We start from the raw sequence: 15,485 nt of genomic DNA, 5'->3' as shown, positions 1-15,485 counted from the left end.
ACCTGTCAGTCAGAAAGGCACAGATGAGGTCTTTGGCATCCTGAGACATCTCTACATCATCTGGGAAGATGAGGGTGTTCTTGTGGTTCATGATCTTCCCATAAGTCCCCACCAAGGACTCTGCATAGAAAGGAGTTTCACCTATGGAAAAAAGTAGTCTGTGAGTGTGAGTTTTTAACTACAAAACAGGACAAAATGTTACTGAATATATGAGGTCACTCACCGACCAGCAACTCGTATATAAAGACTCCTACAGACCACCAGTCACACTCACGGCCATAGTAACCAGCACCACCTTGTGACTGGAGCACCTCAGGGGAGATGTAGTCCGGTGTGCCTACAGCTGTGTCACAGCGCACCATACCTGTCTGCAGAGAGACAAATACATAAGAGGAAGAAAGAATGGAATAAAAGTGATGGTAAATGGCTGGTAGAGTGTGGATAGAAAAAGCAAAGACACCGTATTTCCATTGTTTAAAAATCACCATGTAAAGCAGTTAATGTATGAAACAAACTTAGAAATACATTGTGACATGCCATTTGATCTGAGGACATGTGACCTGATTGTAAGACTGTTTCAACGTGTCTCAATCTTTATGTAAGAAATACAAAAATTGAACAATATCCTCTATATTATGAGATGGCTGGTAGAAGATAAAATGTCTGTTTCTGCTAAAGAGTTTTAAACATGGTCTTTGTTTAAAGGAAAGAAACTCCATGACACACTGTTGCTGAGGGATTTTCAGAGAACTCAAATGTGTGGAACAGCTTGTGAACCAGCTATTTTGAAATAGCAGTGGTAAAAACAAAAGGTGGAAAAGCATTTCCTGAACCACAGCAGAGGCGGGACCTCTGTTCTACTTTAGATTGGTTGTTTAGCACAATAGCTTCTGAAACCTATTATATGACTGGACTGTGTATGAAACACTGGGCTTGTTATTTAACACAAGGTATACAGGAAATGCCAACACCTGGCTGAGGTGACTGATGAACTTACAACATTGGTCAGTTTTATCACTCTGTCAGTGAATTAGTCAGTCACAGACTTTCATGTTTACAGGGCTACCACCTGCGGTTCAACCAACAACTGAGCTTCACTTCACATTCTCAACACTTGGTGGTGCTATAAAACCCTGAAAAAGTCAATTTACTCTTCAAGAAGCCATATTGTCATTAACACTGAAATTCACAAAAAACAACCAAAAAAATAAATAAAAAGTTAAAAAGTTTCTTCTTCCCTGAAAAGACAGGTTCATGTTTTTTTCATGTACCCAAATGAACTCTGACACATGTTTTTCTTCCCATAGTAATTAATTCTGTTCACACCGACCATTAGAAGATTCCTTCATAATACACATAAGGCAATAAAGTGATGTGGGAAAAATTCACAGTCATCCTGTGCAAAAATGTATTTAAAAGTTAATCTGAAGCTAATATAAAACCATCAACATGTGTCAAATCAGGTAGATCTTTTTCAACAATACAGACTTTTAGTTGCAAAGTTCCTCTTTTTGGAACTATACTTCCATCAAAGTTTAACAGGGAAACGCTGTCAGAGGAAACACAAAGAGGGAATTTGGTGCTAAAAATGTGGCAGATAACTTTCACATCAACTTTTAAATGCATTTTTGCACAGAATGACTGTCTGGATTTTCTTGAATTTGAAAATGACAACAACATGAGCATAAACATGACCTACCGAGTCCATCTTCATACATGTGCCAAAGTCTGCCAGCTTGAGGTGTCCATTACTGTCTAGCAGCATGTTGTCAGGCTTAACGTCACGGTGGATGAAACCCATAGAGTGTATTGCGTCCAGCGCCATCACCACTTCAGCTGTGTAGAAGCGGGCCCACTTCTCAGGGATGTCATAGTTCATGGTGAGTGTGACCACATCTCCTCCTGGCATGAACTCCATCACCATGTAGAGGTGTCGGTCATCTTGGAAAGCACAGCACAGCTAGAACACAATAAAAGGGAGTCACAGAGTATGTCAAACAATTATTTTTATATGGATTTGGCTTAAATACATGTGTGTCTGTGTGTGTGTGTGTGAGAGAGAGAGTGTGAGTGTGAGAGTGATAGAGAGAGAGAGAGAGAGAGTTATCTCATAATAATGTTTATTTTATAAGGTTTGTTAAGTTAATAATCCATATTGATGTGGGAAATATTTAAAATAGTTGAAACAAGACTAGAAATTTCATTGGAATATTTGACTTATGTATGAAGTACATAAGATAATTTCTAGGCCAAATGCCTTACATCACATTTAAAGGCCTTCACTACCCATAATGCTCTTGGAGTGAAAAGGGAAAAACAATGTTTAAGACTTTAGTTATCTCTTGTTGTTAGCAGCCAAGTTGTGTGTCCTGCCTTATCACAAGCTTCTGTGTATACCATTTTTCATTTCGCCATTTTGAAAGTGCAACATTTTGGTGTTGGGAAAAAGATGGCAAAGATAGAGACTGAGGAAGCATGACTGGATGCCGAGGAACAATGTACTGAAAAGTAGAATCGGAAATGTTGGACAACACAGAGTTCCACCACAAGACTACTGAATCAAATGTTGAATTAACAAAGGAAGCCATGTGTGAGACATGCTGCCTATGTTGTCAGCAAATGAGGAACTTGAGCAAGAGATAGAAGAGCACACTTTCCTGGAAGATGTGGAGGCAGAGATTGAACTTGTTTGCAGAGGAATACAGCTCACTGAATGCTCAGGGCACATGCCTGGCCCCCTGCCAGCTTGTCAAAGTCATGCTAGCCAACAATTCTGCTGGTTCTCAGCACAGGAATCCATCAGTTAAGTTGCCAAACTTGATGATTGAGAAATTCAAGAAAAGATAGTGGCAGGAACTTTGGATTCATTATTTTATTTATACCATTATGCCCTTTGCAACAGAAAGAAATGTACCTACCTTAAAACTTACCTGACGGGCTAGCTGCAAACCCTACAGACAGTAATTATGATGTAGTAGTTAATATCCTCCAAACAAATTTGGAAGGAAGGATCCCATTGTAAATGTGCACATCAAAGCAACTGACTGTCACTCCTGTAAAGAAATGTAATGTGCACTGAAGCAGCAATGTTAAAAATGTAAAATTCAGATGAGCAGCCAAGAGTCATTGGGACAAATATTGCTACAGATGATGCCAGAGGACATGGCTGTTGATTATAACTGTCAAAGTGGAGAAGATGATGAATGGAAGGTGCCTGATGTTCTTGCAGAAGGAGGTTTAGAGTAGAGAGAGAGCTTTGCAAATGATGAGACCATAGAATCAGAGAGAGAGAGCCAGTCTGTTCACAAGCTGTACAGCAAATCATATTCCTCTAGTAACATGACATTTAAGAAACCAAGTGGCATCTGCAGCTGCACTTCACACAATTGGTCAGAAGACACAAAATTGTGTTCTGCGATAGAGCTGAACACAGATCTGAGAAATGTCCAGACCACAAGGTTGCAGCATATAGGGGTGGACTAAAAAAGTTAGGTAGGAGCTTTGTTTGTTTAGGACCTAAACAAGTTGCAAAGTTCTGCAGGGTAAAGGGTGTGTAGTGGGTAACATGTGGAGGCAGGCAACACATAGCCATACCTGATGAAAATGAGGCACACCCACCAACAGTTTCTGAAAATTCACATACTACCTTTTCCCCAAAGAAATTCCCCAAACAGAGAAGATGAAGCCTGACAGAGAACACAATGGTGCTACAAACTGCCAAGACACAGGTGGGAAATAGGGAGGGAGGTAGGGAGACAGTACGTTGGCTCCTAGTTGGAGGCAGACAGGAAGGTTTATGCATGAGAAGGTGGTGGAGGAACTTCCGTCGCCTGCTCCAACAATGGTGCATCATAGTGAAACTCAGCTTGAAGAATGTCTGAGATAAACAGCAGAGTATTGAAATAGAGGCAGTCGTGACCTCTCAAATATGCGCAGCTGTGATGAAGGTTCCTGGTGATGATATACAGGAGGACATGACGAGGACAGATCTACTACTCACAAACTTCCCTGGAGATGACAAACCTGGACTTTCTGTGTTAATTGGCTCAGATTACTACTGGCCGATAGTATCACATTTTTGATCTCCTGGGATCTCTGACCCATTTCACAATCAAGAAAAGTGCCTGCTTCAGGAAATGGAGAGAGGACTCCGCTGGGATGACAGGCAGGACACAAATCAGACAGTAGACAGACTCAATGATAGTGTTCTGCGCAGAAATGGCAACACTTTGTCGCAAACAAGGTGACAGAAAAACAATGCCTGGCCGATCCTGAATCATGGTCACACTGAAAAGGGAAAATGAACCCAGCAGACCTTTCTATCATAGGTCTAACTGTGCAATCTGTAGCAGATCACATTGTGGTTGAACAAGTGTTCTGATATCACCTGATGAGTCAGAAAGGGCACGGGACTCAGGTCCAGAACAGGAACAGCTTTTTAAATCAAGACAGGTTGTTATCCCTGGAAAAGAAGAATAAACTGAAAACAGTGGATAAAGAGATTTATAGCTAACATGTATTCAACCACAAAAATGTGTTGACAGCTAAAGAGCTGCATGAAGCAGAAAAATAACAGATCAAAGCAAGCCAGTCAGAGATTCAGCCCAGAAATCAATCCTCTGAAAGCTGGGAAAAGAAACACTGACTCCAGAATCTGGGGGCTAAAATCATTTGTGGATGAAGATGAGCTGCTCATTGTGGGAGTAAGGCTTAGAACAGAAGCTGTGTTGCCACCATTTGAGGTCAACGTTGTAGATTTCACAGGGCCGTTCTACATAAAGCACATGAAGAAATTATACATTGCATTGTTCACTTGTGCAGTACGTTTAGAGATGGTCTCTGATCAGTCCACTGATATCTTCCTGTCTGGAAAAGATTGATCTCAAGATGAGGATTGTGTAAGGTGATCTTCACAGACAATGCTGGAAGGTTCAAGAGAGCTGGTCAGGATTTGATGAAGCTGTGGAAGACCATCAAATTTCAGCAGCTACAAGAGATCTTCTCAGGAAAGAGCATCACCTGGAAGTTGTTAATAAGTTAATAATCCATGTAAAATAGTTACTGTGGAAATAGTGACTTAAAAGAAGATTATACTTTTCATTTGCACATTTCAATTGTGAAGCAATAAGAGCAGATGATAATTTAGAAGCCAAATGCCTTATGTCTTATTGAAAGGACTTCACTACCCATAATGTTCTTGGACTAAAAAGGGAAAAACAATCTTTAAGACTTTAGTTTTCTCTTGTTAGCATTCATGCTGTGTACCAATTGTCATCACAAGCTAATATCTAAACCTTTTTACATTCACTGATTTAAAGTCCAGAGTCTCATCTCATCATATTGAAAGTAGTTTAACTAAGCTACAAAATTAAATGATATTTAAAGAAACTGCTAGTTGAAGCCCTAAATCATTTATAACCTACTATAATGTAATTATAAGGAGATGTAATTAGTGTTTTAATGTACAGTATCTCTCAACAATTATAGCTTCTCCTATGAAGACACATTTCATATTACAATTGTATTTTACTATATTGTCATTCGGGACAAGTTATAGTTGTAGAAAAATACATGAATAAACAAATAGCTGCTAATTAATACATTTTAGTGTGTCAACAATTTATAATGTGTTTATATGATGCTTATAAATGCTAAGTAGGGACTCTGGACATCACATTACAAATTATTTCTAAAAGTTATTGTATTGCACTTTAAATAATTACATAAATCCTATTTATATTGTTGACTCACCCTACCATACATATTATTTAGCTTGTCACAGAAAATATGATGTCTGTGTAAAACATTCAATACTTGTGTTTCATTGGGGCACACACCTGGACGATCCAGGGACTGTTGGAAAAGGCCATGATGTGCCTCTCCTCCCAGAAGAAGGCTGAGTCTGACCGTTTGATCATCTCGAACTTGTTGAGCTGCTTCATGGCGTAAACTTTCTGGGAGGCCTTGTGACGGACCTACAGTGGAGGAGGGAAAGGAAGAGGAGGAGATGTTGGCATATAAACAGTGATAACTGCACAAGGACAATAAGAACAAGACTGTAGCAATGTCAGAATGACCAAGATAGCACAGAGAGACAGAGAGATATAACAAGGGGAACCCATAATTGAAGGCACACACCCATAGAAAGACATGCTTATACAAGATTTAAAGCACAAACAACCCCCCCCCCCCCACACACACACACACACACCCCCACACCAGACTTCAACACTCAGCATCAGTCACTCCTCTCCCACACACTGTGCCTGTCCAGACTCGTCTCTACTGCAAAATACTTAAGCAGAAACCACACTCAAGCTTCTACAAGCACGAGACAGGCTTCTGGGGAAACTGCTTGCCCAAGTTACTTCTTTGAACTCCAAGTCACTTAACATGGCCATGATATAAAGAAAGATAGTGCTTATATTTGGAATAACAAAAACAAGCTGCAGCTATTACATGTATTGTAGTTTTGCTGATTTACAGATTGTTGCTCCCTCTAGTGGTTCACATATTACTGGAATTTGTGCTGCTCCATTTCAAAACATTTATAGGGAACTCACTCTACCACTCCTCCTGCTCCTGCTCCACATCCCTTCATATCAAACTGCACTGCTGCCTCATTTAAATTTGAAGTATGCCAATAAACAATAACTCTATGCAGGCAGAAACATCTCACCAGCTGCACTTCTCCATAGGCTCCTCTTCCGATCAACTTCACTTTGTCAAAATCGTCAAGCTTCACCTGCAGTTCCCGCAGCTGGCTCGCTGATTTTTCATCTGCAGAGACAGACAGTCATGTTACCATAGCAACAAAAAAGGTCAGGCTACAGTTATTCAGGCTCAAAGGAGAGGATTAGGTGTTGACTTTTGGATCAGGGAGATGCAAATAGTTGTTTTGAGAATATATTACTGGCCACGCTAGTTTTTAGATTTACAAAGAGATTGTGCCGTCTTCCAAATGTGCAAATATAAATACTTATATTAATCTTGTGAGATAGATGTGAATTCTAGCTGCAGAAATTTGCCTCTAGTGTTAATTTAAATGACTTTAGATATCTCTAGTCTACACACACAGTAGATAGAGTGCAGAAACTTTCTCTGATTACAAAGAATAGAAGGTCTGAAAAACAGCAATCTATTTAAACTTAAGAAATATTTTGACTTTGCACTATGTCAGGGCCGAATAGCAACCAATCTGAATAATAACATTTCACCAAAAAACTACAGAAGTGTTTATGCGTTTGTTTCTTATCTCATCCGTGACCTTTCTGGAGAGACAACTGTATACTGTGCACTGTCTGCAGCATGTGGTCTGTAGCAGAGAAAGAAAGATTTTCTTGTCTTGAAAGTCATGCTTTTCATCATCTCGAGATAAGAGATTTTTGTGTACTGACAGATAGAAATTATAGATGTATCAGGCCGAAGATGAGAATCCTGACCTTCTCCACATTCACACACAAAAACATACTGTAAATCTTACATCGGTTCAGAAATGCTTCTATGTTTTTGTTTTTCCGCAGGGCAGGATAGTTCAAATCACGAGCCAAGGCATTCATGGAATCCTGGGAGAGAGAGAAAAGATTTTTAAAAAGTTACACTTAATAATAACAACAAGAACTTTATTTGTATAGAACATTTCATACTAGATATGCAGCTCTTTAAGTGCTTTAAAACTAAAGAAATTATATGCACCAAGGGCTTCACAGGAAAAGGTCACAAAAAGAACATAAAAACATGTAAATTAATGAAGAAATAAACATAGACAGAAACCTCCAGATCTAACCCCTCTATTGTATTAAGAGTAGCAGCTATTTTGCCTCTCGAGTTAACCACAACATTGGAAAAACAAATATCATTCAACACCGGAAATGTTCCCACTTGAGTTTGACTGGATTCTCCATCATGGCATTTATATTGGGAAGGAAGGAAAGAATATTTGTTATGATTTTCTCGTCAATCGGTCAGGACACGTTGGGCAACCCTGAACTTCCCCCAGCTGATAAAAGTACATAAAACTGAATGAATTGTGGAAGGCTTTTTTTTTAAAGCTTTCATTGGTATCATTAGTAAACTTCCTGGTATCCTTCCTGAAATGTTTTCTCTTGTCTGTAACGGATATCAGCAACAATAGCAACAAGAGGGGTTTAAAGAATAAGATGACTAATGAACAGCATAATAGTAACAAAGGGACAATGGAGGTATAAAGACATAACAAGCAAAATCAAAAATTGGCGATGATGTAATGGTAATGACGCTGTTACAGCCCCCTTCCCAAACATACAGATCATCAACCAGGCCCACAAACACAACGCCCCGTTGCTCAACTCACTTAAAGCTGGGGCCTCACTAGTGTCATCAACGCCTAAATCGGCGGTGTTGGATTTCAAATAGATCCAAAATGTCTCTGTGATCCAAATGCATTAGACTGGCAGGTGGGTGGGGGGCAGGGAGGGTTGAGGGTGTAGGATGACCCTCTGTTGCCCAAAAACAGGGGTCAAGTGGAGTCACCCAATGTGTATGTGTGCGTCAACCACAGCGGTGTCTATCAGTCTGTTTGTTCGGGGACATGTGAGTAGGTGGGCAGGGGCATGTGGAACAATTCTGCACCTTTAAATAGCACCGGTGAGGAGAGATCCCCCCCCTACTGCAGCCGAGTGGAAATAGACCTAAAGACTCAGAAGCTATTGTGGGACAAACAGCTTATATGACTGGATTCAGGCTGAGTGCTCAGGGATCTGTAGTCATTTTACACTGTGTGTGTGTGTGTGTGTGTGTGTGTGTGTGTGTGTGTGTGTGTGTGTTTTAGTGGTCATGTTTACTGCACAGAAAACTTAAACTCAGATGGTTATCAGCAGTGAGTCACAGTGAACTCTAGTATTTGAATCCTATGTTAATCATACTCTAATTTTAGCAGATGAAAGCAAATGACGTATTTGGGATGTGTGACAAAATTGTTGTCCATGATATTCCCTTTATTTATTTATTTTTTTGTCAGTATCTGTAGTTTCTTTAATAAGCTTTCTTGTGACTTGTTAACTAAATAAAAGTAAGAAATGACATCTGTAACCAGAGAATGGGTTTTGGTACAGTAATATTTAGTTCAATCTTAATAGGTTGTAGAGCTGCAATGATTGTTAAAGTTGTGTTGTTAATAAAACAGGATGAAAGATTTATTTGACACAATTATTTGAGCAAAACAAATCTGAGTAATTACCCAAACTGGAACCAGCTACTGAAGCCCAACCCTATCTGGAACCTCAGCATACCTTGAATTATAAATTACAAACTTTTGTGTGTGCTGATGAAATATTTTGTCCTAAAGCTATCTGGAGTTTTCATGACAATATGCTGCTCATACCAGATTCTACACATGCACCCTACTTGGCATTTATGTATATCATGAATGTGCATGTTATCTACCTTCTTTCTCCATGTACTGGGATTTAATTAGTCATTTGCAGTCATTTTATTATTTACCGAGGCCGAGACCTTGCTGACTGGTGAACATAGGATTCAGTACATGAATCACACTGAATACTTTATATTATGAAAACAATCTGCAGCAACACCACTAACACATAAGGAGCTGACAGTGAATTCTCAGTGCAGCTGAAAGCTACTAGCAACCTGAGATATTGCTTCTTTTTTTTACAAGCTATGGTTTATTGACAAGGTCATTATGCTTTATCATGATATCATCAAAAACTCAAACTATAATATAACTAGAGCTATGGACAATGAGCACACATTATTTTGTGTGTTGCAGGGTTTACTATTTCAATCTCTGGACTCCTGACTGAGCCTCGGACAAGTCACAGCTAAACAGAGAAGCAGATCAAAGTTTTGGAATTTGGACAAATCCTAACATGATCCTGTAGTTTGGGCTTGGTTGTGTGTCCTCTCCGCCTCAGATAACACCTCCCACCTACTCCACTCTGTGAGCTGATAATACCAAAGAACAAGTTCAGCAACAATGAAGTGTCCTGGGTTCTCATAAAGCTTCCAAATGTAAATGTTCTCCTGCCCAAACTCAATACAAACAAGGCCTGTGCTGCATTGTTCTTCACATTCCTTGATTTGATTATGCATTTCCTTCAACAATACCTGCTCTTTGCAAGGCTTTGCATTCTTTACAAAGGAGTTGTCACATACCTCTGACAGACATTTGCATGTCTCCTCTACTAGATAACTGCATGTTTGGACTGACAACAACACAGACTGACAGAAACAGAGAGGATCTGGGTCTTATAAATGTTCTCTTTTATGTACACATAATGCCTTTGTACAGTTAGTAAAGCACATACCCACTTAGACATGTTTTTTTGTTGTTGTTATTTTGTGTTGTCATGTATGTTTTGGTTTTCTGTGCTTATTATGTATTTGTTGTATATGTGCAGCTGCACCTGGCACTTTTAGCTAAAGACCAATTTCCTTCGGGACAATAAAGTTTATCCAACCCTAAAATCTAAATCTAAATCTAAAAGTCCAATGATTACGTAGTGATTATACTACAAACTGACCAATCATACTTCATAATCTTCTGAGTTTTCCCCACATAATATGAAACTACATATGGGTCATATTATGTGTGTCTCCCTTCAAAGTCACAAGACTGATCAATTTTCCTTTTAGATTGTTGTTTGGATATTTATAGCAATTTATTAATGAATATATTAAGAATTTTAAATATATATAATTCATATATTTTTTAAAGCTTATAGCCTTTCATTGTTTTTAGATTTGTGATAAACATGGTTTCATCATTATTTCCTATCAACTGTGTGTCTATACTTCAGGGCTGTGCAATGCTGCATATAATTGAGCTTACAGTGATAAATAAAGTTGAATTGAATATAAAAGGAATGTTGAATCTGTCTGATGCAAAACACTCAAATACATTATTATTTCTTTTGATTACTTAAATGTATAAAATGTTAGAAATAAAGAGAAAGTTCCTCTCACAAGACCCTAAAGTGATGTTTAAACATGATTATTATTGTCTCACCACAGCTGTTGTTTGGAGTGTTTACTTGATTAAAAACGGATTAAACCAGCTGTCACATTTATAATTGCTTATTTTTTTGGTTAACTAATCATTGCGGCAAAGAATACAACTACATAACAAATACATGAATTATTAATGCACTGACTGGTAATCATCACCCATCCTAGTAATTATTTCTAACTTAGGAATCACATGCTTTAGTGTACCAAGTGCAAAATGACTGGAATACTGGGTGGAATAACAACAACACGTAGTATGATAATGACTGCTGCAAAACAATCAATACAGAAATAAAAATTCTCAACAACTTATCTTTTCGAAAGCTTCATCAACAAAGATCCAACTTTTGTTTAAAAAAACAAAACATCTATTGTTCTAACACAAAAATAATTGTGGACAAACAGGAAATTGTGATTTGAGGTCAGGGTGGGTTATCTCCATCTCAATTCCAGGAAGTGACTTCAGCTTCCTGTGTGGAGCTCCCCTGCATTTGGGCAGCATGGCGGTCATTGTTATGTCCAAAGGAGAGCTGCTTGGAAGCAGACGCAGCTGTCTACACAGATAAAAACTGAAAATGATGACTGGTGAGGTTTGGATGAACAGTTGACATGTGCTGAAATCGATTTGTGGATTCATAGTAAAACAAAGAGACGTGGCTATACAGCAGGTATTAATAGTAACTCATCAGTACATAGTTCCCCCCCAGCAGCAAAAACTGCAAAGCAGACGGTTTTTTAATGTGGAAGTAGCTGTACAGTACACGTGACATCAAGACAGGTCAACTTATTGACCTTTATAATGATACCTAAGGATGTTTGGATGGGTGTTTTTTCTTCCTGACCAAAAACCACAGTAGGAAGTGCGAAGTACTCTGTTAATATCAACCCTGTCAGAAACACGTCAAACAATGGATAGATTATTTAATTTGCTGAATCAGACCTGTACATGTAGAAAAACATGTTGGATGTGGATAGTTTTGTGATACATTACTCCACTTCAAAATTGTGCTTTGCCATTTTTGCCGTGCAGGGAGAGTAGACCTACAAGAGGAGGAAGAGGAAACCTTCGAAATAAGACTGTTGCCTGTGTGTGAGATCTTGTCAAGACAAGGGCCCGGGAACAAAAGCTACTCCATATCAGCTTGAAGTGTCCATTTGTTGTCACAGGTTTAGGGCAGAGGCTTGGTGGGGGCAGCAGTTTTATCAAAGTTGGCTGAGTACATTCTTTGGACAGGTCAATTAGAGGCCACTAAACTACTCAACAGGTAACTACACACATACAATGATTGAGTGGTGAGAGAAGAGGGATGACTCAATCACCTTCTGACTGATTGAGAGGGTTTGGAAAGCTCTGATTAATTCTTTGGTTTACTTCCTTGTATGACTTTCAGTTTCAGTCAGTTCCACACCACTTCTGTATCAAATTAAAACACTATTGTATCAATGTCATGAATGTAAAATGAGGAATCAACTATGTTCCACACAGAAAAAGGGGGCTACACTCAGTTTAGGTGGAGTTTCCCTCTGCTACATCCCTGATTAAAAGCCAAAGTCATAAATAGAGCAAATGGCACCTGAGTTTTTCATAGACGATCTTTAAGGTCAGAAATTCAACTTCACTTATGCATAACTTATTAATAACTTAATAATTTGTTTTTTTTTCTTATTTTTCTCTCCGGCTTGTGCGTCACTGTTTGTTATTTATTGATTTATATTTACAGTCTTTCTCTGTTTCTGACTGTGAGTCTCTCTGTCAAGTGTTATGACACATTTTAGACCCTGAAGGTAAATGCAAACTCACCAGTAGGGTTGCCAAGTTTAGTGCCGACTGTGGATTCCTCATCAGGGACTCCAGCTTCTTCAGCCGGCTTTCCACTCTGCTCTCCGCTCCGAGCATGATGACAGTATAATGTATCCAGTTCAAATGTCATGAAATAGCCAAAACACAAAAAACACCTGGCGGCCTTTTTTTCTCCCCCACTCTCTGGAGACAGGCAGGCGGCGCACTCCGTTACCACTTTGGCTCAGCAGCTCCTCATTCCTTCGTTAAAACTGCGGTTTGAGTTGTCAGGTTAATTATTTATCCAGTGCCAAAGTACGCTGCGTCTCACTCCTTTTTCATTACTATCTCAAAAGAAAGTCAGCTGTGAGCCTGGTTGTTTGGATCCGAATGAAAGTGCACTTCACCCCCAGGTGCGCCTCGTCTGCTTCCAGGTAGGCACATTAAAGTCTGATCCGACCACAATGTGTCCAACCAGAGCAGACCACTGTAAGGTTAGACATGACACAGCAGGGCAACTTCCGCTGAAAGCTATCAGTCTAAAACTCTTGGTCAACTTTGGTTAATATTGAAAAAACATCCAAATAAATACCACTGTAAGCTCTAGGGTTATGTAGGGAATAACAAAATTTGCTCATTTAAATTTCAGGAAAGGGGCCAACATATATCATATGTTTAAAACAGTAAAAATTAATTATGTTGGTCCAAAAAAGCTAAAAAAGTTATTAATGTATTCCAGCTCAACTCAATAAACAATTTTAAGGAAATGTATCATTTAATGTCCATTTTATTTATTTATTTATGGTTTTATTTTATTTCTTTATTTGACAGGAATGGCGCATATTAATAACATTTCTAAAAATATGCAAGTCAGACAGAAAGGTTTATTTTCATCAGTAGTCCAGGCAGGCAATTGGTGAAAGTACATGTTATGAATAAGAGCAGTGAAAATAGAATGAAACAAGAAGAGCAGTGAAAATATGCATGATACAAACAGAGGCTGTACTACATTAGAGACAGCTCTTAGACGCACAAAATCAACAAATAGCATGAGAGCACAATGTTAGGTCTGGTGAATTGGGAATATTATGCACAGAGCCGATGATAAGCAGGAGCAGCTTGTACACTTAGTATAATAATGACAGCAAACACCTCACTGTTCCAGTATTCACAAGTTTGAGCTCTAATGAACCAGACTCTATAATGTATAAATATCTCTTGCAACTTTTGTATATCATCATTAAAATAAATCTTTTTACATCTACGTCATTGAATTACACACATATCTCACATATTTTCATATGAAAAAAAACTTCACTCTACTGAAGCATGATTTTGTATGATGTATGCTAAACAAATAAACAATTATGTTTGAACTTTTAAAAGTTGGACTCTTATGTTAACATTAATTGATTATAAAAGTTGAACTGAAATAAAAATATATATATAAAAAATACCGACTTAGCAATAAATCGGATTCTGATATAGTATAATACAAACATAGATATGTAGCTACTAGAGGCCTATTGTACTACAATTCAATATACAAACTAATTGGCAACATAAGCAATGCTTTTATTTTGAAGGTTAGGAAATACATCCGGTATTCTCCTGTCTAATTTTAGTTCACTTGACACATATCACCGTTAATTCCATGTACTGTGTGTTCCCTCTGTGCTCATGTACCTACTATTAAGGGTCTTGAGGACTCCTGACCACCAGTTTTGGACTCTGTCCTTCCTGTGGAAGTTTTCCCAGGCTAAGAAACAGCAGGGCTCGTAAAACTTCCAATCAGTGCCTCAAGTAAGGCCTGAACCAAGGCGGGATTCCTGCCCTCTTATCTCATTCATCTGTTTTACCGTCACAGCTCAGAGCCTAGACCAACTTCCAGTATTTTAGGAATGCTGATGCGCTGCCTTGCAGACACGCTGGCACTAAAAATAGACGTGTACATGGGTCCTTATCTATACCGCTCATAATCTGGATATATGTCTGTCAGGAAGTTAATTATAGGGACAAATTCAGATTTAGTAGGATAGGGCACAACAAGTGCTCAGGTTAAAAAAATACCCCAAAAGGAGATGAATGATTAACTTAAGTATAAAGTCTAAAAATGGATGATAAAACCGGAAGAACTGGAAAAAACACACCAGACTTTTCCTTGCTCTTAGAATAACTTTTATTTATTTAACTTTACAAAGAGGTCTCCACCAAAGCTCTTGGTTACTGAATCTATAGTCAAATACAAACAATCTGGGAACAATCTATTTAGACAGTGGGCTAAATGTTTGACAGGGGAGGTCAGAAAGTATCAGCAAAAACAGCAACACAATCTCTGACACAAGTACTTTTTTGTCCAAAATTGGATTAACACACATACTGTATCAGATCAAAAATGGCAATGATTAAAATGTGCAATAAAATCAATAATGGCAGTATTAATAATGTCTTTTTTTTTCTTTTTCTTTTTTTTTTGGCCTCTGGCGTCAGAATAGAGGAACACTTGTTGACGCCTCAGCTATTTGCATGGAGTGATGTCATCACTGACTCACACAAGCTGTTGATAAAGTCCCCTGGCCAGCCGAGGATGACACTGACATAATGGCATGACCTGTGGTGAGGATGCTGGCTGGAATGAGTGGGGAGACGATGAAATGTGTCGTCGCTGTAGGGACACTCACACGCACAAACACACACA

At 38.7% G+C, this 15,485-nt stretch overlaps 1 protein-coding gene across 2 annotated transcripts in view; it reads right to left on the bottom strand.

Annotated features, from left to right (window-relative positions):
- Positions 1-13,206, bottom strand: part of LOC128376668 (rho-associated protein kinase 2-like) — a 33,696-nt gene extending 20,490 nt beyond the window's left edge. For both annotated transcript variants that reach the window (XM_053336447.1, XM_053336448.1), the window contains exons 1-7: positions 12,809-13,206; positions 7,484-7,565; positions 6,680-6,780; positions 5,838-5,975; positions 1,700-1,960; positions 224-368; positions 3-141 (exon numbers count right to left, since the gene is read on the bottom strand). In XM_053336447.1, the coding sequence (XP_053192422.1) occupies positions 3-141; positions 224-368; positions 1,700-1,960; positions 5,838-5,975; positions 6,680-6,780; positions 7,484-7,565; positions 12,809-12,904 (962 nt within the window). In that variant the 5' untranslated portion in view covers positions 12,905-13,206. The remainder of the gene's footprint in view (positions 1-2; positions 142-223; positions 369-1,699; positions 1,961-5,837; positions 5,976-6,679; positions 6,781-7,483; positions 7,566-12,808) is intronic.
- Positions 13,207-15,485: the final 2,279 nt, after the last annotated feature.

The sequence above is a fragment of the Scomber japonicus genome, chromosome 17 (assembly GCF_027409825.1).
Source record: "Scomber japonicus isolate fScoJap1 chromosome 17, fScoJap1.pri, whole genome shotgun sequence".
Classification (NCBI taxonomy): Eukaryota; Metazoa; Chordata; class Actinopteri; order Scombriformes; family Scombridae; genus Scomber; species Scomber japonicus.
Note: the sequence above shows the minus strand (reverse complement) of the source record. Positions and strands in the feature narration are given on the sequence as shown.